General features: G+C 46.5%; 1 protein-coding gene across 1 annotated transcript; it reads right to left on the bottom strand.

The window, feature by feature from the left end:
- Positions 1-2,562: 2,562 nt before the first annotated feature.
- On the bottom strand, positions 2,563-19,206 carry DRGX (dorsal root ganglia homeobox). The gene is made up of 6 exons (XM_075424186.1): positions 19,173-19,206; positions 16,528-16,625; positions 16,150-16,251; positions 13,349-13,521; positions 12,899-13,011; positions 2,563-2,828 (listed from the first exon to the last, which is right to left on the bottom strand). Exons 1-6 carry the CDS (start codon positions 19,204-19,206, stop codon positions 2,563-2,565), a joined length of 786 nt encoding a protein of 261 aa, XP_075280301.1.
- Between the last annotated feature and the right edge of the window lie 484 nt (positions 19,207-19,690).

Genomic DNA, 19,690 nt, shown 5'->3' on the forward strand with positions numbered 1-19,690 from the left:
TTTGTAATTGCAGCATTTCCAGCAACATCAGGCAGACTTGTCGATGTTATCCAGTTTTGCACAGTCACTAGAGTGTCGCATCATGAATTATTAAATCAGTGCTTCGTGGTAATACATAATTTCTTATCTATTATTCATGCTAATGTGCATGTAGTTTACTTAATTGTGTTATTGACGATCAAAAGTAATTTCCTGAAAATCCTCAAGGACAGAAAATTTAATCAGCATAACTACTTTTCAGATGCAATGCTGTTAAGTATTCTTAATTTCCTCAACAATTCACTTATTTATGTACCTTTCTGGAGGAAATACGAGTTTAATCAAACAATTAGATTGAAGAGTTAGTGTACAGAAAGGCTGAAGTTCAACTGAATGCAAGGTAATTATGTTGAAATGAAGTTTGGCCTGCCTCTTTGGAGTGGAATTATTTTTCTAGTCTTTTTTTTTGGGGGGGGGGGGGGAATAAAAAAAAACTGTGATTAGGAGGATCGCTGAGAAAACAGTGATTCGCCCCTCTCCAACCACTCCCCACAACAAATAACACAGCAATCTATTTTATTTTGGTGGAAGAGATAGGTTGTGGCTATTGTTTAAACTAAGCCATAATTTGCAGCCAGGGAAGCCACCTCCACCTATAGTTTAGCAGAGCAGCTCCTGAAGCTGGATGACAGACTACTGCATGTTCCCTCTGCAGTTAGGACAGTTCAGAATTGCCAAAAGAAACACACGGTGTGGCAAAAGTAAGGCAAAATGACTCCAGCTGATGAATGTGGGCCCTGTCAGACTTCTCTTTGTACTTGGACCCAAGGACAGACCCAGAACTGCCCTCCCCAGCTGCTTGTGTCCGGAAGACAAAAACCCCACCCTGGGCGAATGTCCAACACCTTTTACTCTGGAGCAATGAAGGTGCTTGGTGCTGCCAAGCCACTCCCAGAAGACTAGGGCGTCCACCCTTTGAACAGGTGCTGACAACCAAACCCTGTCTCAGGGAGAAGAAGGTGGGCACCAGGGGGTGCGGGAGGGTCCGGTGAGCCCCAGAGAAGTCCCAGGTTCTGTGAAATTCATCGGCTGAGATCATTTGGATAGGGGAGAGAAATTTTCACTGCCAGCTGCCTTTCCAAGCACATCCCCAAGCTCAGGTCCTGTGAGAAGCCAAACACAACCCAGTGTAAAAGTGTGTGCACAACGCATTGCCTCACCAAGACGCACAAGATCAGAGCTGATGGGAATCACTCCACTCAGAGCTGACGGGAATCTTTCCACTAGCCTCCATGTCACTTGGTCAAGTCTCAGAGCACTGGTTTAACCCTGTTCTCCAGGGACATCTGCGGACAAGCCTAAGAAGACTGCAAAAGGCACCTGAGAAAAGCAAGTCCATGCCACTAAGTTTAAATCTGCATCTGCATTTCCCATGGAAAAAATGTGGGGCACCCCAGATTAAAATGCCTGCTCTAGAGCATCAGATCATAGTCTGCTTTTTGGGGAGTTGGGGTCAGAGATAAGACTGTATTTCCTGAGGCATCAGTTTCTCCTTTGCACTGTCCTCACTCTGTAAGAACTGAGACCTTTTCACGTTTAGATTCATTACAACCAGCCTTCAGTGAATGGAATAGTCTGATTTTGGATGGCATAAAGGAATATCCTTCCAAGCTTTATTTTCTCTTTATTAATAACAAAACATGCAAAGACATATTTGCAGTGCTGCAATGCAGTATTATTTTGTTTTCCAGTCTTTCTTTCCAAGAGAATGATGCTAAAATACCCCCAGCTTTTTGCAGACCTGAACACAACAGCACTCTCTGTCAAATACCAGCATCACTGTTTGAAGCTATGAATGCTGCTCTGGAGCTAGGTGTCTTTTCTGTCTAACCCAGGGAATGGCAAGAGTAACAGGTTAATGTTCACATAGAGACTAGTGCAAGGATTTTATTTGCAGGTAAACTGATCTCAGCAATTTCACAGTAATCTACTCCATGGAAAATTTTGCTCTTTTGGAAAAAAAGGGAGAAGGAATAAAATATGGAGAGTTTCGTTCTGTTTTCTGCTTCTCTTTTATCTGCCTTGCCTGGGATAGGTTTGGTTGAAGTCAAATGCCATCAGAAAACAGCACGCCAGACTGGTATATACCTGCATATTCCTTCACCTCTGTTGTGTGCGGTGGGGTAAGTGATGTCTGGATGCCTCTCCTTCCCCGGACCTTGCATTAGGAAGCACTGCCCTTCTGCCAGCCTTCCATCTCGCACAGGGTGGGGAGCTGAGATGTGCTGGAGGAAGCCAGGATCCCAGGTGTTCTGGTGTCCCTGGGATGTGGAGAGGGGCTAAAAACAGTTTCACAAACATCTCCAAATACAGATAGTGCCAGTAAATCAGGGGAATGAACCTACAGCGGCACAAGAAAAGCAAGTGTGTGTGAAAGCCAGACAAAGAGGTCACTCGGGTTTGCCGGGTCGCTGGTGGCCCTGTGATGTCCTGCTAGGACACGGCCACACTGCAGTACACCCCGTGGCAGAGTCCCAGTGGCACGTTCCTGCCCTGAGCAGAGGGGCCAGCACCGGTCCAGTCTCATACACTCTTCTCCCCTTCCATGTGCTCCTTGGCTGGAGAGGGCTGCTTGTCCTGGCTGCCCTCGGGGACAGATTTGGCAGGAGGAGTGGGGCTGCTGCTGGTGGCAGGCAGGAGGTTGGCAGACTGAAGCACAGCCTCCGAGTGCTCCCGGGCCTTCATGCGCAGTGCAGCCACACTGGCGGTGCGGTTGCTTTGGCAGCCGTAGGTGGGCAGGAAGGAGAGGCCCATGGGGTCTGGAACACAGCATGAGCACAGCGGGCTCCCTGGGGAGGAAGGAGACAAGGCACCATCACTGATGGGGAAGGTCATGGGGACTGCCTGACTGGTCCCTCCACGGTCAATCTGGAGAGGGCAGAGATGGGGTTGGGGTCTCAGATGGCAACAACCCCCTCCCCTATTGACCTTTAGTGAGTACGTAGATGTTCTCTGGATCAGGGCTACAAAAGCCAGATCCTGTTCTGCCAAAGCCCACCATGACGGATCTTACCCTGTGAGCCACCCGGGGTGACAAATGGCACGAGTGAGGCAAGCAGACTCAGAAGCAAGCAGTGCAGTTTAGGTCCCATATAAGATTTCCCCGCAAGCAAGGCTGAGCTTATCCCCAGCTCTCATCCAAAACTGGTGCTCTGTGGCTTCCATCAGCCACAGGCTGAGCGTGTCCTCTACCCTCCACCGGCACACTGAAGCCTGATCAATCAGCTGCATTTGTCGGGTGAGTGTAGGGGTGCTCTCACCTATTTACACCTGAAAGATTACTGCAGAGAGAAAGGTGAAAATATTCTGGTTATTATGCAGGAACTAATGACCTTCCCCACCTCATTGTAAGATGAGATAGGCTTTTCTTTGGCCAGGCCCCTGCCAACTGCTGGCATCATGTCTACCTGCAACGGTCTGTTCTACCTTCACCCACCCAACGTCTGTGCTGCTTAAGGATGACACTTCAAAGAGAACATCCTCCAGAAGTGAGCCAAGGCCACCTAAAGCTCCTGCTGACATGACTGAAGAGTCCCATCAGGAGACACAGGCCAGACCATCTCTACCTTGTCATCTGAGACACATGGATTGTTTCAAGCAAGCAATAAAACACTGGAGAGAGGGTGAAAAGGATATTGCTCCCCCTTTAAGCTAAAAGGCTCCCCTGCAACCTGCTGACAGAGGCAGTCCTCACTCCCCCAGCTGCCTTCCTGAGCTGGACAACTCTTCCTCTCGCTTATCTTTGATAACACTGGGACTTGGATCAGTTCCCAAACAAACATGCCTGGAAGTCTAGGTTGACCACTGGGCAGGACATGTAGTCCATCCAAAAGCCACCCTGGCACCTAGTGTAGATGCATCTGTTGAATGAAGGAGAATGTGGCAGAGGAATAGGGAGGGGAGGCAGGGTGGAATGGCTGAGCTATTACTGTAATTTGCTCTCGCATAAGAAATATTAGGTGACGCCATTTTTCCAGGGATCTCAGAGGCCACACAAAGTCCACACCCTCTTCTATGCCCCTGGCAAAAGCTTGTCCTTTGCTGATACTCTACCTCTCGACAAGAAACAGCCCAGCCGTGCATACCCTGACATGATGCACTGTCTTCCTCTGATCTTTCCAAGCCAAGGACTTGCTTTAATTTCTGCAGTTAATATTTGAGTTAAATGGCTCATGACTAAGTGATGGAACTAATCACCTGCAGGGAGCAGGTATTCTTTTTTTTTACACTTCTGCTTTGAGTAGCAGCGGGTCAGCACCCATCTGCTGGGGATGAAGGCAGATAGTTTTTTGTTTTTAGAATGTTGGCAAGACTTCTCCACAGCAGTTGTCAGAGATTAGCAGCTTGCAAGTAACATTCAGGAAAAAGTACTCTTTGCATTTTAAGAAACAGAATACACAAAGGACAAGTTATTAATGTAAGTGGAAATTCTTATTTTCTCTTGTGATACTCCTCTGACAGACCAACATTTCCATGGATCCAGGCATTCGAAAGAATTGCACAAGCATGTTTCAGCACTTCACTAAAATCCTACATTTTTTGCTTTTAGCGTTAGTAAGCTCAGTCTTGAACTCTGTGGCTGCTTTGAGCAGGTCAGAAGAACGGTTTATAGCAAAATCCCCTCAGTAACACAACTCACAGTTTTTGCCACCACCAACCATGCTCATAAAGTTATTTTTTGCCCTGCTGAACTGCACCCACTTCAGGGGTTTTGGACAGCCACTGTCTTAACAGAGAGAGGAAGATCAGCACTTCAGAGTCCCTACAGTCTGCAGCAGGTCTTCAGCTGCAGAAGCCATGCAGAAGTCTGTTTTTTCTCTGCTATTAAGCCCCAATGTCTTAAGCTTCAGCTCTGAAATGGGGGACTGTGGAGGTCTGCCTGTGCATCAGCTGTCTTTGCACTGCTGCTTTTTAACACAAACAGGGTAAGACTTTCGAACACGGCTGTTCAGCTCCCAAGCTGAGCGGAGGCCTGGCCCGTCTCCGGTATCTAATGCAGGAGTGAGCACAGACACTGTCTGCTTAGTGGGAGGTGGGAGTAGTGGGAAAGAGTCTTCCCCTTTTCAAAAGAGCAGGAATCAGCTCCATCCCCTCAGAATAATTTTCACTCCATTGTTAGAGAGGGATAAAATATTTATCAATCTTCAGTACCAATCTAAGCTCTTTGCTTAATAATTAGACCTGATATTACCTAGTGGCTCTGCAACCTGAGGGTGCAGTTACCTGTGGTGGAAACTAGGCTATCTCTAACAATAATTCACCCATAAACCATTCCTTTCCTTTTCACCGAGGCTAAAACACTTGCAAACATCAGTTCACACCCAAAAAAAATGTAAACTAGCGAGTGTCATTTGCAACAGGGTCCAGCTAGGATACAGGAGAGTAGGATTTAGCCCTGTTTCTTTTTAATGTAGGTTGTAAGGAAGGTTGAATGTACCTCACAATTGCTTGTGTCTGTGGGTAGTAAGTCCAGTGAAATCTGTCAGATCTTGCTGGCGCAAAAGCCAAGACAAACAGTGGGAGATTCAGGAGCCCAATATCTCCACTCTTCCCACGATGGACGAGGATGTGACTTTCATGAAGAAAGAGGCTTCCATATATAGCAGACATCAATGTTTTTTTCATCTTATTGCAGTAACCTTGACTCCACAGTGGGGAAGAAAGGAATCATTCCTACTTATTTCAGATCCTCAGAGGAGTTTAGGCACCAAGGTCCCATCAAAATCAGTGAGAGTTAAGCTGTTAGCCCTAGATCTTGATCAAGCTTCCACTAATATTTATGACATTCTGATCTTACTTTAATGGAATGAAGTTGCTACAATACAGACAGGGTACAGCTTGCTTTCTTTCAGGAACTGACTGCCTCCTATACACAAAATTAAAATACACAATTAGATTTCCATTAACTTACAGCAAATTCTGCTGAATTGATCTGAACCTCCTTGTATTCCTATATGAGATCATACTTTAAATGCTCAGCCTGAACATAAATACTTAATGTAATAAATACAGTCTGAAATATTTGATCCACTCGGCAGTTTAATTGATCTACTACAGAGACTGACAGGAAAAATTAAATTAGTTCTGTCTTGTCTCTGCCAAAATTACATTTCAATTGCAATGATATGTGATCTACAATTTTGGTTGCGGACCCTTTTGTGCGGTTCCAAGGTTCAGTTTCAGCTGAGAATAGTGGGGTGGGAACCAGGCCCATATTGATACATAAGTATTTAAAATACATATTTTGTATTTCAGCTCAATATTTTAAAGAATTTGATAGATAGCCTTTCCAAAAGGCAAAACCCCTGTTCCTTTCCTCTTTCAGTATTTGTGTATTTGATGCAGATATCTGAACAGCAACCTGACATGGAGGGAAGCGAGGAAAAACTCCTGTTTAAAATCCTCACCTGTCAATGCATGCTGTTTAATTTTCACATAAAATATTATGCTTGATTTAAGTATTGTTTTCTTTTGATGATAGTCACATTAGTTTTCTTGAGCTCTAAATCCTCATAAACCGAAATCACTTTCACAACAGCTGGAAGGTCAACAACAACCTTGAGTCCATAGTGTCATTTACCAGTGAGAGCTGATTCAAAGGGAGCTCCCTCTTGCTCTTCATACATGATGCCAACACTCTGTCTGTTAAAGCCTGAGGGACAAGCAGGAAAAACAAAAGTGGCTTTATTCAAACCTTCTTGAGCTCTGAATGAGGAAGTTCAAAAGAACAAGAAAGGTATGAACTCAGATGGAGAGGTACCAGATGCTCCCAGTACTATTTAGGGCAGCCTCAAGGCTGTTAAAATTTTGCTAGATGATTCGTCCTTCTAGTGCCTAAGCTGGTTAAGATTGCAAGGCCCCCTGTACTGCACAGAGGCTGGAAGGGTGTTTCAGAGCTGACAGTAGAGTCCAAATATTATAATTTCACATCTCCTTGGCTTGTGAAACATATATGTCCAATGCAAACAGCAAAGAGCTGATGGTCTGGGTCAGTTGCTCTAACAGGAGCTTTTTTGTGTAAATAACTTGACACTGGGACCGGAGGATTTCATCCTCCTGTTTTTGTGCCATTAGTACTGCTCAAAAAAAATAATTCAGAAGCCAGGACATGTCCTGTTTGGATTGGAAAGATGGCAGCAAAGCCCACACAAGCTGGGAGAACAGAGCCAGTCCTTTGAATGCTGTCAGCTCAGCAACCATTTATCACTTTTCCCTTCCATATTAAAAACATGAGCTGACCCTAAATCCTGCTGACATATGTCACTCCAAGATGGGTCAATAGGAATCCCTGCCCATCTAAGGTCCACTAACATATTTAAGATTTGTCCTGGAGGAACAAGCCAGCACTGATTTCCTTCCCTTGGCTCTTAGGGCTCCTAGTATCTGCATATTCCTTAATATTTGTGATAAAGACCAAAAAAATCCACCTGAGAGGTAGAGCAGTGCTAGAGCCAGAGACCAGATACAGGTATTGAAGTAATTTGCTCAAGGTCTGTGCATCTGCAGCAAACTAAAGAAATGTTTTAAATATTCCGAAGTCACAGTGGCAGGTGAACTAGGGAAAATGCCAAACAGAACCCACTTCATATATTTGCTGTATTACATGAGGAAAGTCAGTAAGTTCACAATCAAGAATGGCAGAAAATAAAGGACCCCAAGAGTTTTGATTTCTGTTCCCCAGTCTTACGGTAAGCAGTGGTGCTTCACTTCAGTAAACACCAGTTCAAGGGCAAGTTAGGTCTTTGAACACTGCTTTCTCAGCCTCAGCAATGGGAATTGCCCAACGGAATCAGGCAAATTCTCTTCATCTTTCCATAACAGAAATTGAAATGTAATGGATGGGCAGTTCTAGTTGTTGCATCTTTTTTCCTGGATACTGCAATTAAGCCTCCCTAATATGAACAACAGCAACCACAGCAGCAACAAACCATAAAAAAGCCTAATCAATGGTGCCCTGGAATATCCACTTTGATGTGCATAATGCAACCCTGCTTCTCTATCAGTGGTGTGGAGGTGCCGTGAAAACCAACTGGGCTATAACTTGCACAGAGCAGAGCTGCGAGTGAATTATGATAGTAATTCCCTGGCAAGTGTAATTATTTCTCTCCTCACACATGCACTCATCACAGGGTCTGGGGAAATTTCAGTGGAGTGTTACAGACACACTCTTGGCCTCACCACCAAAATGGTAGAGCCCTTCCATTAAAAACCGGAGATTCTTGTTTACACCCATTAATAACATCTTCTGCATTAATGAATTGCATCCATGCTGTCATCCATTAAGAAGGTACTTTGAGGTCTCTCTCTGCACAGAAAACGAGCTTCTCCTGATGACTCTATTGTTATACAGCCCATAAATAAAACAAGTATTTTCCCTTCATATTTGACGTCTGCAATTAAATCTACTAAATGGACTGCAGATGCATGGTTTACTGTAAGTGATTCATCTTGGAAGATCATGGAAATGTCAAAGTCACCACAATGAAGTAGCATAGTTGTCAAATTAGGACAATTTCAGAGAGTAATGGACACCAGAAATTTCATCTATGTGAGCCAACCTTCTTCCTAACTATGGCCAGAGGTGAAGAACTAAAACCCTGAAGTAGGAAACCCTGTATACCACAGAAATTATGATCTTATGCTAATTTTTCAAATGAGAAATTGTATTTCCTGAAAGAATAGTACATAGTGAGGTGATATGGTAGTTCACAGATGCTTGCTACTAAGTACAGCTTCTGATGTGCTGAATGAACTTCAGAGAGGAAGACGACTCACGTACGGAAAGGAAAAGGCATGTTGTATTACTGAATACAGAATATTTGATAGAAACAGAGAAAAACTGCCCAGTAGTAATATACTCTTCTCTGGAACAGTCTATGCTCTGAATTACAGTTCTGATTGCTATTGCCTGCTTTCTTCACAGAACACTGTCACTGGTAATACCACCCCTTTGCGGAAAAAAGAAAAATCTCAGTTTCAGAGACAGCAGGGTTCCTGGGGTATAGTGCTTAGGGAGAATAGCTTTATTCTCATTCACCAGAGCAGACCTAGTCTTATGTTTCAACAATATCCCCCATTTACCTAGAAGTGGCATATGTGGGATTCAGATGAGTGCTGCCTTTTGAAGAGTTGCAGAGCCACACAAAGCATGAGGCAAGCCTATAGTGCACTGCACAGTCTTTCCAAAAGCAAAGTTGCAGGCTCAGTCCCTGCCCCATGCTAAGCTTCCCTGAGATTTCTTGTGTCTACTACACCGACTTCATCATCAACTATTATATCCTTACACTACAAATTATATCCAGGAACCATGTGCCCTAGACGTTTTATGCAGCCTTGGAAATCTAGGTCTGGAGCCAAGCAATCAACGTTAGAGGAGAAAGAAAGATATTAGTTTCTTTACAGAAGACAGAGAACTCTCAGGTGGCAGAATGAAAACAGTCCCTGAGAGCATAAAATAATTATCAACTAGTTACATCACCATCACCACTTGTTATTCACTGTATTGATTTTAATTGTCTCCTTCTAAAGCATCAATCAAATATTACTCACCAACACCAACAAAGTGTTGGCTCACAAGCCCAACAAGGCACGTCTTGTGTCCTCAAAAGAATAAGAAAACGGCCTAGACTTCCCAGTAGTATTTGATGTGCTGAGAGTGCCCTGTTTGCAGGCAGCTTTTATGGTATTACTGAAGAATATGGCCAGGATTACTCTCCTAATGGTAGGAATACATATCTATTTACGGGATCCACACAGAGGAGCTGCATTTAGTTTGACATTTGCATAGAAGAAAGAGGGGTCATGCATACATTGGAAACGAAATGGTGCTTTGATTCTGGAGCAACTGTTTTGCTTTCAAAAGCACAGAGAATTCCTGGTAGTTTCTAACCATGGTTGTCACAAGAGAGATACTAGGAAGAGCTTTTTATCATTTCACTCTTCGATAAAACTTGCAAATTCTTGGAAAACTTTACTACTTGCTGAATTTCTCCTTATCCAAGCAATCCAAAAACCAAGCAGCTCATGTGCTGAGTTTGATGGGATTTCATGTGGCATAAAGTCCTATGCCCTCAGAATCACCGTGGCAGAGTCCTGTCAGCACTTTTGCTGCAAAACACAACTAGATTCTCAAGGGAGAGGCTTGGGTTACTTCATTAAGACACCTAATGACACAGATTAATGCCCACTTCAGTGTAGGATTGGTTCTCCTTTGACAGGCCTGAAGTGCACAAGAGACAGTCAAACAACCTGAATTAAGCAAGACTAAGATGGTCATACAAAGGTTTTGTGAACTCCGTGTCTCTCCCTGTCCGTTCCTTCATTCCTTCCCACAACCATGATCTCTCATGTGAGTTTTGTTGTGCTCTCAAATACATTGATTTAGATGAACAATCATTCACCTGGTATTTTCATACCAAAGAAAACCAAAATGCAAATTGGGCCTGTGATATTTTTGGTCCACTCAGAACCTCTAGGGATCATCCTGTTCATCATTGCAAATTAACGAGACTGAAGCTCAAGGTCTGCTGTGCACAGTCACTATCTCAGCCCAAGTGAATTGCTCTCAGAGAAACAGGGAGCAAGGAACTTATGGAGATGAGCCAAAGAAAGAGGAGACAATACTCCACATATAAATATAGAAAGAAAGATTCTACAATTATTCTCTGCTTGTATAGATCAAATTTTCCATCTTCTAGAATAACAAATTCTCCCCTTCTTAATCTCAAAGCCAAAATTTGACATTACTGAGACTTAGTCACAGAAGGAAAAAGATCATCTCTCAAAGCAGCAGCTTTGTCTATCAGTTCCTTGCAAGTATAAAAATATGCTGGCAGGCATAGGCAGCTCCACAAAGCTACTGGTAGGTGGATATGCAGATACGCAAATCTGTAACTGGGCTTCTTAAAATCAAACTATACTACATGATCCCAGTCCCCTTGCATGCATCTGGAGATTTCTAGTGCCAGGCAGGAAACATAAGCCAGGCATCTCAGCAATGAACTGCACATGTAACTGACAACATTCATCATGAGAATATGCATGCATCTGATAACTGACCATCCCTACACAAATTATAAAAATTTTATATTTACATTTGGGACCAGTTTTTCAGGGACGCTGCTTCTTAGCCCAGGCAACTGACTATCTAATAAGTATCTCTACAAGAGATTCAGGAATCAGGTTTTTCATGCCCCTAGGATGTAAACTGCTATCAAGCAAAAAGGAGCAAATTATTAATTTCTCTATTTATTGGCTGAGCTGTAAAATCACAGAAAAGAATATCTGGAAGACTTCCAAATAAATAAAACTTATAAAACCCGTCATGACAAATTTCTTTTCATTCATTTTTCTTTCATTTTGCTTGGCTTCTATTTGTTGTGGTTATTTTTCTTAAAATTTAGCTACATTTAAACATGAAAGAAGTGAGAACAACATATTGATGCATTTAATTTTGAAAATGCTTAAATGTAAATTATAAGAAAAAATAAAATCCCTTACTTCCATCCAAAATTATTCACTGAACTCAGTGCCATTCCCACATCTTTCAGCCTGCCTGGGACTACATTTATCAATGAACAATCTCTTTGCCTGAGGAACTTCAGCTGTATCTACTTCAGAGAGGCTGTTCCTGCCCCATGGAAGAGGCTGAAAGTCTCTGCCCCAGGACTTTGCAGTCACAGGGCAGAGATCAAGCAGACTCATGCAGTCCAACAGCTGCTGCCTGCTTACAGGGTTTCCATTGACAGACATCCTTTAAGTTTTAGGGTTCAGGTCACACCTGTGTGGCTTTTCTTGATTCAAAATCACAGGTCCCATACCTATCAAAATGGCAGTAGTTGTATGGTTTGGCTTCAGCTTTCTTGTAAGACAGGAGGGAAGAGGGACCAGGGGACAGGACACTGGACTTAATGCAAAACTCAACAGTTCCAAGAATTTGGTTCAGGAATATACCTCGGCAGCGCTGATTTAACTGGAAATACTCACGAAGAGCATGAGGTACACCAGAGAACATAGTGAGAGGCATTAGAGGACATTTGTGTTCGTAGTGAAGGGTCTTAAACTGGGAAACTTTCCTCACAAATTATTGCTTCACATTGGAGCATAGAGTAAATGTATGTGCCACTTTGTGCTTGGCAGTGCTATGAGGCTTTACATCCTATAAATCTATAAATTGAATTCATCCTGCTTACACCCTTAGTCTTATAAATTGTTACACTAGGAACATCTAATGGATCAGCTGGTGATTTATTTTTAAAAGATGCATACTGCTGCTTTTTGGGAACCGAAGAGGATATGGACTCTGCATGTACCCTTCCTGAAGCCCGGGTCCTGGGTAATGAGGAATTACTCTGTATCCTCCCCTGTCCCCATCCACATGCTTTATTCAGGTTCTCAGAGTGGACCTACTGTTCAAGCAGAGAAAGGTCTGGCATTGTGTAGAGATGTACTGCAAAGGAAACCCCACACAAAGAGCAGATGAGGTATCAGTAACAATGCCAGGCAATGTATAATGAGAAGGATGCGTATAACTAATTTATTAGTATAAATTTGACTCTTGAAAAAAAAAATACATGCAAAGAAAACTCTAAAGGAGCAAACCCTACCTGCCTTGCTCCTTGAGACAAACCCTGAGCTCACTAAAACTAACTGTCTGAGTAAAATGAAGGAGCGTTGCCACAAATGATACTACAAGACTCACTCCTGTCCCTGCAGCATTGGTCAGTCCAATTGCTGCCAATCATAGCAGAAAGAGGGATCCATTGTTTCCAAAAGGCTTCCCTACTGCTTCAAGTGGGACCATGCCACTTGTCTTGAAAGAGCCGCTCTTCGAGCTCATGCCTGCAGCTGAACAACTTACCTTTTAGAGAGGCGACATGGGATAAAGCTTGTGCATAGGTGGCTGTGTTGAGAAGAGTCCCTGGTAGGCAGGAAGGGAAGAAAGGTCCTGTAGGACCCACTGCTCGACTCAGGCTGATGGAGAAGAGAAAACAACTTCCTTACAAAACTAGAACTAGCTGATTCCAAAGACTGCAACTGTGCATGCACACAAACACCTTGGTGTCTCAGCATCCAACTAGATGGGACCAAGCCTGGATAACATTAGCCTCCCACTGCCACCAGCTTCTCAGTGTCTTTTTAGGGAGCAAAGAATTGCACAAGAGACAGCTCATCTTCTAATGATTTGGGCTGTACATGAAGACGATACTGTGCAGGTCAAGGCTTAGCAGCAGGCAAGTCTGTATGTATGTACATACGTATGATGCATGCTTGACACAAAGAGGCAGTCAATAGCATGTATTACTCTTACCTCTGCTGGATCTCGAGACCCTCTTTTTTGTTCCTGGTTTGATCTGCTGGAGAAGGGGAATTTAAATTCCTCGCAGGAGGTGCCACCTCAGCCATTGCTTCCTTAGAGCCCTCTTGGTCTGAAGCACCCCGCTCTGTTTTCCTCCACTTAGCTCTTCGATTTTGGAACCAAACCTGGAGCAGGACAGCAATCCAGGCTGAATACCGTGTTTAGCCGAATGCGAAGCAAGGAAGTTGTAAATTGTTATTCTAGTGAAATCAGTTGTTTAAAAGCTTGCCTAAAACTTCCTCTTATTTTGTGTCCCATTATTCTAGTTGTGTCCCATTATTCTATTGTTATTCTAGTTAAACTTTAGGATTACATTCGTATCTGGAATATATCTGTGTCTGAAAAACAAGCCAGGAATGTCTAAAAACATTCAAAAGTTAGGTTAAAATAAAAAAAAAGGGGGGACTTGATGTTACTGTGCCAGTTGCAAAACATTTAAGTGTGTGCTTGCCTTTACACACACATTTAGTTCTCACTGATTTCTGTTTTAACACATCTAAAAGCTTTTTGTATAGGGATGGACTTTAATACATATCTAAGCTCTCTGACAAAACCATATATAAGTCTTTAAATGAGCTGCTGCTAGAATCAGAGAGGTCAGAAACGAAAAGGTATACATTAGGCCAACTTATCCAGCCCATTTCCTGGAGAGGACTGATACTTGCTGTTATTCCTCTGATGTATTTGTTCAGTCTGGATTTAGAGGACTCAAAAGGTGGTAGGTACTGACTTTGGAAGAGCATTCAGTTTAATACGCACTAGTGTCCAAAACTTATTTTTATCCCGTAATGTGATACAAATATTCACATTCTTGATTTTATCCCCTGACTTTTAGTCCAAACACTTTTACTTTTTTTCATTTACCTTGGAGCTGATGCTGTGAAAGCGCTTTATTTGAGGTGGAAAATGCCAAGCCTTTCTTGAGGTCAGGAAATCCACATTTTAATACATGACTTCAAGTATAGGCGAGATTGTTGTTGTTGTTATTATTATTATTACTATTCTCCTCCTACAACTTCATTTCAGTTAGCTGCCTTTTAATTGCATGTATCAGCAAACATTGAATAATTATTTTATCTATATTCTAAATTTAGAGCAGTTAAATGCAAAGCAAAATGCAGACACTTTCTTGTGTCTTAATTGAATGAAGGTCACTCCTATAACAACATTTAATTGAGCTATTTTTCATTATCATATTTTAATGACTTTGCACTGACAGTTCGCCTGCTTCTGAGAAAAGAGCATGATGAAGTCGTTTATTTCCCTATTTAGTTATTGTTTGACAACATCATCTTCGATTAAGACTCTGCTTTATAGCACATTAATCATATTTGAATGAGCAAGGGGTATAAATGTAAACATATCTCCCATCCTCTGCGTTTCCCCATGTCCCTGCATGAAAGCAGGCTAAACAAATGCTTGCATCTTTTGTCTGTTTGCATAATAGCCAACAACAAGGCTAAACACCAGTCCTCAGCAATCTAATTGTCAGCACCCCTATCTCACCCTTGCACCTTTCAGGAAGAAGTTATGATCTTCCACTTCTGAATGCTCAATAATTGTCCCATTTATCTCAATTTGCAGTTTAGTCTTTAGGCACCAATAGCCAAAATGGCTTTTTTTTTTTTTTTAAGCCAGCACCTACAATGCAGTGGCAAAAGGAGTTTTTCATTTCCAAATAATAATCAGTTTAATTTGCCCGCATATGACCAATGATTCATGTTCAGATTTAATAATCAGGATCGCATAATCTGATTATAGGAGAAATAATTTGTTTACAATCCCCAATTTACTGCGGTGAATTCCATTATCTCTCTTCAGCCATTGGGTTTTAAGAGATACTAACCTGACCCTAGGGAACAAAAGGCAAGCTATTATATTTCCTACAATTAGATCCTTGCATAGTCTTAACCCCGAGCACCCAAATAAAAGAAAATAAAATTAAAAAAAAAGAAAACAAAAAAAACCCCAGCTTGCAGAAATAATAAAATTAATACATAATCGTGTTTAAAAAATGGTTTGCAACTCTATGGTGGATGCCTGCAGAGTTATAGGGATCCAACTCTGCAACTGCAAGACTGTTGTTTTCGGCAGAGCTTGTAGACACACGAAGTTAATCCCTGGATATGGAAAAAGAAACACCTGGATAAAAAAAAAGGGAGGGGAGAGGGGGAAGTGGGAAGAAGGAAGGAAGGAAAAAAGGAACGGGTGGAAAAGAGTGGGGGTGGAAAGAGAGTAATTGTCGCCAATGGTATATACTGGATCATCTTAAAGGTGTGGGAATGGCTCTGCAGGCTCTTTAGCTGTCTAAATTAACAGTTTAGAAAGAAGGCGAAAGGGAGAAAAGTTGCAGAGGTGCAGTCCTGGCAGCTGGGCGCCCTGCAGTTGGCTAACCCCATTGCTCGACAGTGGTCAGAGCTGCTTTGGAGAATCACGTCTCAGCTCTTTTCTCCACACACCGCCCCCTCCAAAAGCAAGGAAATGGATGTGCATTGATGTAATTTAGTACCTTGGAGACGCGGACAAATTAGTGTAGAACATTATCACTAGTTAATTATGAATGACCGATTAATCAACCTAATCTAATATTCCACATTATGTTGATGTTATTAAAGTGCATCATGAAAATGACAGATCGTCTTCATTTGCGTTCTTTGGCCAAATGTGCACTCTGCAGTCATGATGTCAAAAGAAAAAAATAAAGTTTGCCAGTTGGAGTACCCGAGAGTTGAATAATTCCCCGGAATGTTTACCTGCACCCTGGCTTCCGTGAGGTTGATTTTCATGGCCAGCTCTTCCCTGGTGAACACATCGGGGTAGTGGGTTTGGGCGAAAACGGCTTCCAGGGCCTCGAGCTGGCGGGGGGGGGGGAGAGCAAACATCTGTCAGGGACAGGGGCCGGGCCGGGGACAGGGGCCGGGCCGGGTGCGGGTCCCGAGGGACGGAGCGGGCCGGGGAGCTGCCGTCTCGGGGGGCGTCTGTCCCGCTGCCCCCGGGGGGCTCCTGCCCTGGACGGGGCAAGCGAGGTCGGGCAGGCAGTCGGGCGGCGCGGGGCGTGCGGGTGACGGGCAGGGAGCGGGCAGCGGGCAGCCGGGGTGCGGGCCCGGGCGCGGCGAGGGGCAGGCCCCTACCTGCTGCAGGGTGAAGGTGGTGCGGTTGCGGCGCTGCTTCCTCCGCAGGAAACCGTCGTCGAAGTCGCCGGCGGAGTGACCTCCGAAGGGGGCCGCGCCTGCGGACGGACGGGCGGCCGCGTCAGGGGCCGCGGGGTGGCGGGCGGGGGGCCGGGAGCCGGGGCCGCCCCGTCGGGGCCAGCCGCTCGGCAGCGGGACGGGGCGGGCGGGGAGCGCTGCCCCCGTCCCCGCGCAGCCCCGAGCAGCTCGGCCGGCCGGGGAGGCACTGCGGGGCCGCCGGGCAGAGGGAGCCCCGCCGGGCCGGGGGGTCCTGCCGGCTCCTGGGGGTCCCGCTGCCCGAGTTCACCCCGCCCCGCGAAAGGGCCTTCTTCCGTCCGCAGGCGTTTTGAAAGGATGAAGAGACGAGGCTTCGACCTAGGCGTGGCGGCGGCAGCCCCCGCTCGTAAAAGCCCTGCCTGCCTGCCAGGACAGTGAGGGGCAGCCCCTCGCCCTGCGGGAGCCGGGCTGGGGCCACTGGAGGTTTTCTCCCCGCACACCCCCCCGCAAGCAGCTGCCGAGAAGCCCCCCCGCGCACTCGCCCCCGTCCCCGGAGGCGCCGTACAGCGCTGAGCACCGGGCTGGGGCTCGGCCGCGGCTGAGCCGCCGGGACCGGGCAGCGGGGCTGGAGGAGGGAGCCCCTGCCCTTCCCCGGCGGGGGTGGCCCGAGGGGCCCCCGAGGGAGGTCGGGGTACTGGGAGCTCGTCCCTGGCCGGAGGCCGGGAGAGGTCAGACGGCCACCGGGATGCAAACCGTCTTCCGCGGAGCAGACCCCGGCCTTCGCGGCTCCCCCCGCTACACACCACCGCTGCCCCGGCTGAGATGCTTCGCTGCCCTTCTGTTGGCTAACAAGAGTAAAAGAAAACCAAACCAAGACAAGCCAAAAAACAAAACCAAAACATCAAAAAGCCACGGAACAGAAAAGTACCCAAGCCCATCGAAGCGCTGCTGAATGTCCCCGGGACCCGCCAGGCGGAGCCCCCCTCGGGGCACAGGGGCCGGAGGTCGCCGCTCCTCTTGCAGCATGATTTGGGAGATAAACACGGCCCCCAGCCCCTCTACAGACGGACGGCTTGCTCCGGCCCTGCGGCCAGAGGATAAAACGCGGTCCCGGCGAACCCCGGAGCCCACTCACTTCCCTACGGCACCAAACCTACCGAAAATGCTGGCCGAGAAGGGCTTTTCTGTTGCCGCTTTTTCGGTTTGGTGCTGAATGTGTTGGGGCTTTTTTGGACGGGGGGTGTATTTTCTGTTTGTTGTTTTGTTTGTTTTTTTTTAACTTGGGACGCTCTGGGCTGTTTTCACCCTTCAGCGGGGCAGCCCGGCCGCCCTCCGCCCCGCTGCTGTGGCCGGCAGAGACTGCACCCCGCGGGGACCGCTCCCCGGCTCGGGTCGCCAAAACCGGGCGCCGGCCCCAAACCGCCACCGCAGAAACAAACAAACAAGCGAGCAAACAAATAAACAAGAGCACGTTCCCAAAGCCGCTTGCCAAAAACTAACGAACAAAGCCGCTCCAGCGCTCGGCGGCAGAGGCGGGGCGGCAGGGCAGGCTGACGGGGCGCGGGGGGACCCGCGGACGAGCCGGAGGCGGATTTGGGGGGGACAATTTTCCAACCGCAAACCGGCATGGGTCCGCCGGCCCCGGGGCAGTCGGGCTTGAAGAGGGGGATGCCCCTTCCCCGGAGGAGGCTGAAGCCGCTGGACCACCGGTTCCCGGCAGTGCCGTGGCGGGGACAGCCCCGCGCGTGATGCCCACGCAAGGAGCGGGGCGGGCGGGCAGCGGGATTTTGCGGGGAAGGGCCCGGGCACGGCAGGGCTGGGCAGCCCGCCCGGGGCTGAAGTTGCGCGGCCGAGCTCCGGGGCTGCTCCCCGCACTCCGAGCACCGGCCGGGAGGAGCGGGGGGAGCGGGGGCAGCGGGCCCCGGGCGCCGGCGGCGTGGCGGGGGGAAATCCCGGAGGCTGCCATATCTTTTAAAAAAGGAAACAAATAAACAGAAAAAAAACGATTAAACAAAACCTTCTGGTCAATAACACAAAGAAAATATCCTCCCAAATATTTATCTTCCGCTTTTTTTTTTTTTTTTTTTCCCCAGTCGTGCCCTGTTTTTCCCCATCCTCCTGCTGAATGTTTGTAAAATAGCATTAAAGATTTATGCGGTCCCTTTGGCTGGAGGGAGGAGGCGTGACCACGTCCTGAAAGTGTCCCGATTACAGCCATGACACCAACATCTGTGCTGGGAGGGGAGAAAAGCATCTCCTTCGTAGCCTGAGGCTCAACTGCGGGATCGCTATCCACAGAGGGGAGGCAGGTGGCAAAAATGTCGGGGGTGGGGGTGTAAAAAAAAGGCCTTTCCAACAGGAATCAAATTAAAAAGGAAAAAAAAAATCATGCAATCCTTCTTTCCAGCCTGTGACAAGAGGGAGAAGCTGGGCGCGGGGAGGGGGGATAGATGATGCGCTTTTACATTTATCTGTCTCTATAGATCTGCATCTTATCCTGGCACGTAGCTGTACCCCGACAGCCTTGGAGCCAGCCAGACCAGGGCTCGTCCCCCCATGCCCAGCGCACACACCCCCCCCACGCCTCGAAGTCCGGCTCTCGCACTCACCCTCTAGCTGCGGGGGGCAGTGGAAGTAGAACATGGCCCCGCGGCTGGGCGGGCGCCCGCTGCCGGACGCTGCGGGGCCGGGGCCAGCCCGCGGGGAGCGAGGCTTCCGCGCACACCCCGCACCCCCGCACCGGCTCCCCAGCCGGGCACCGCCACGCACCGCCGAGCCGTCTGCCGCCGACCTGCAGGCAGAGAGAGAGGGACAGAACAGAATAGGTGAACAACCAGTAGAAAGCGCCTAAAGAAACTCATTGATAATCCTAGATCCCATCCCAGAGGATGCGGGGAAAGTAGTGTCTAACCCTGTGCAACGAGCTGAAAAAGCCAAAGGCAGAAAACTCCGTGGTAGGTACAGAGTAATCAGAATCAGTAAAACTTTGTTGTCTCTCTGTTTTTCTTTTATTTTTTTTTCCCCGAATAGCAGATTATCTATCTCTTGTTTACCTGTCAATCAATCTATCTATCTGTCTATCTGTCTATCCGTCCATCCATGTATATATTCATTCATTCATTCATTC

This window comes from Opisthocomus hoazin, chromosome 6, assembly GCF_030867145.1.
Source record: "Opisthocomus hoazin isolate bOpiHoa1 chromosome 6, bOpiHoa1.hap1, whole genome shotgun sequence".
In the NCBI taxonomy this organism is placed as follows: domain Eukaryota; kingdom Metazoa; phylum Chordata; class Aves; order Opisthocomiformes; family Opisthocomidae; genus Opisthocomus; species Opisthocomus hoazin.

Coding starts and splice junctions, on each gene's coding strand:
- DRGX (XM_075424186.1), bottom strand. CDS start 19,206: ATGTTCTACTTCCACTGCCCCCCGCAGCTAGAGG. Junction 13,012..13,348: donor GGTCTCGAGATCCAGCAGAG/GTAAGAGTAATA, acceptor CTTCTCCATCAG/CCTGAGTCGAGCAGTGGGTC. Junction 2,829..12,898: donor CCATGTCGCCTCTCTAAAAG/GTAAGTTGTTCA, acceptor CTTCCTCCCCAG/GGAGCCCGCTGTGCTCATGC.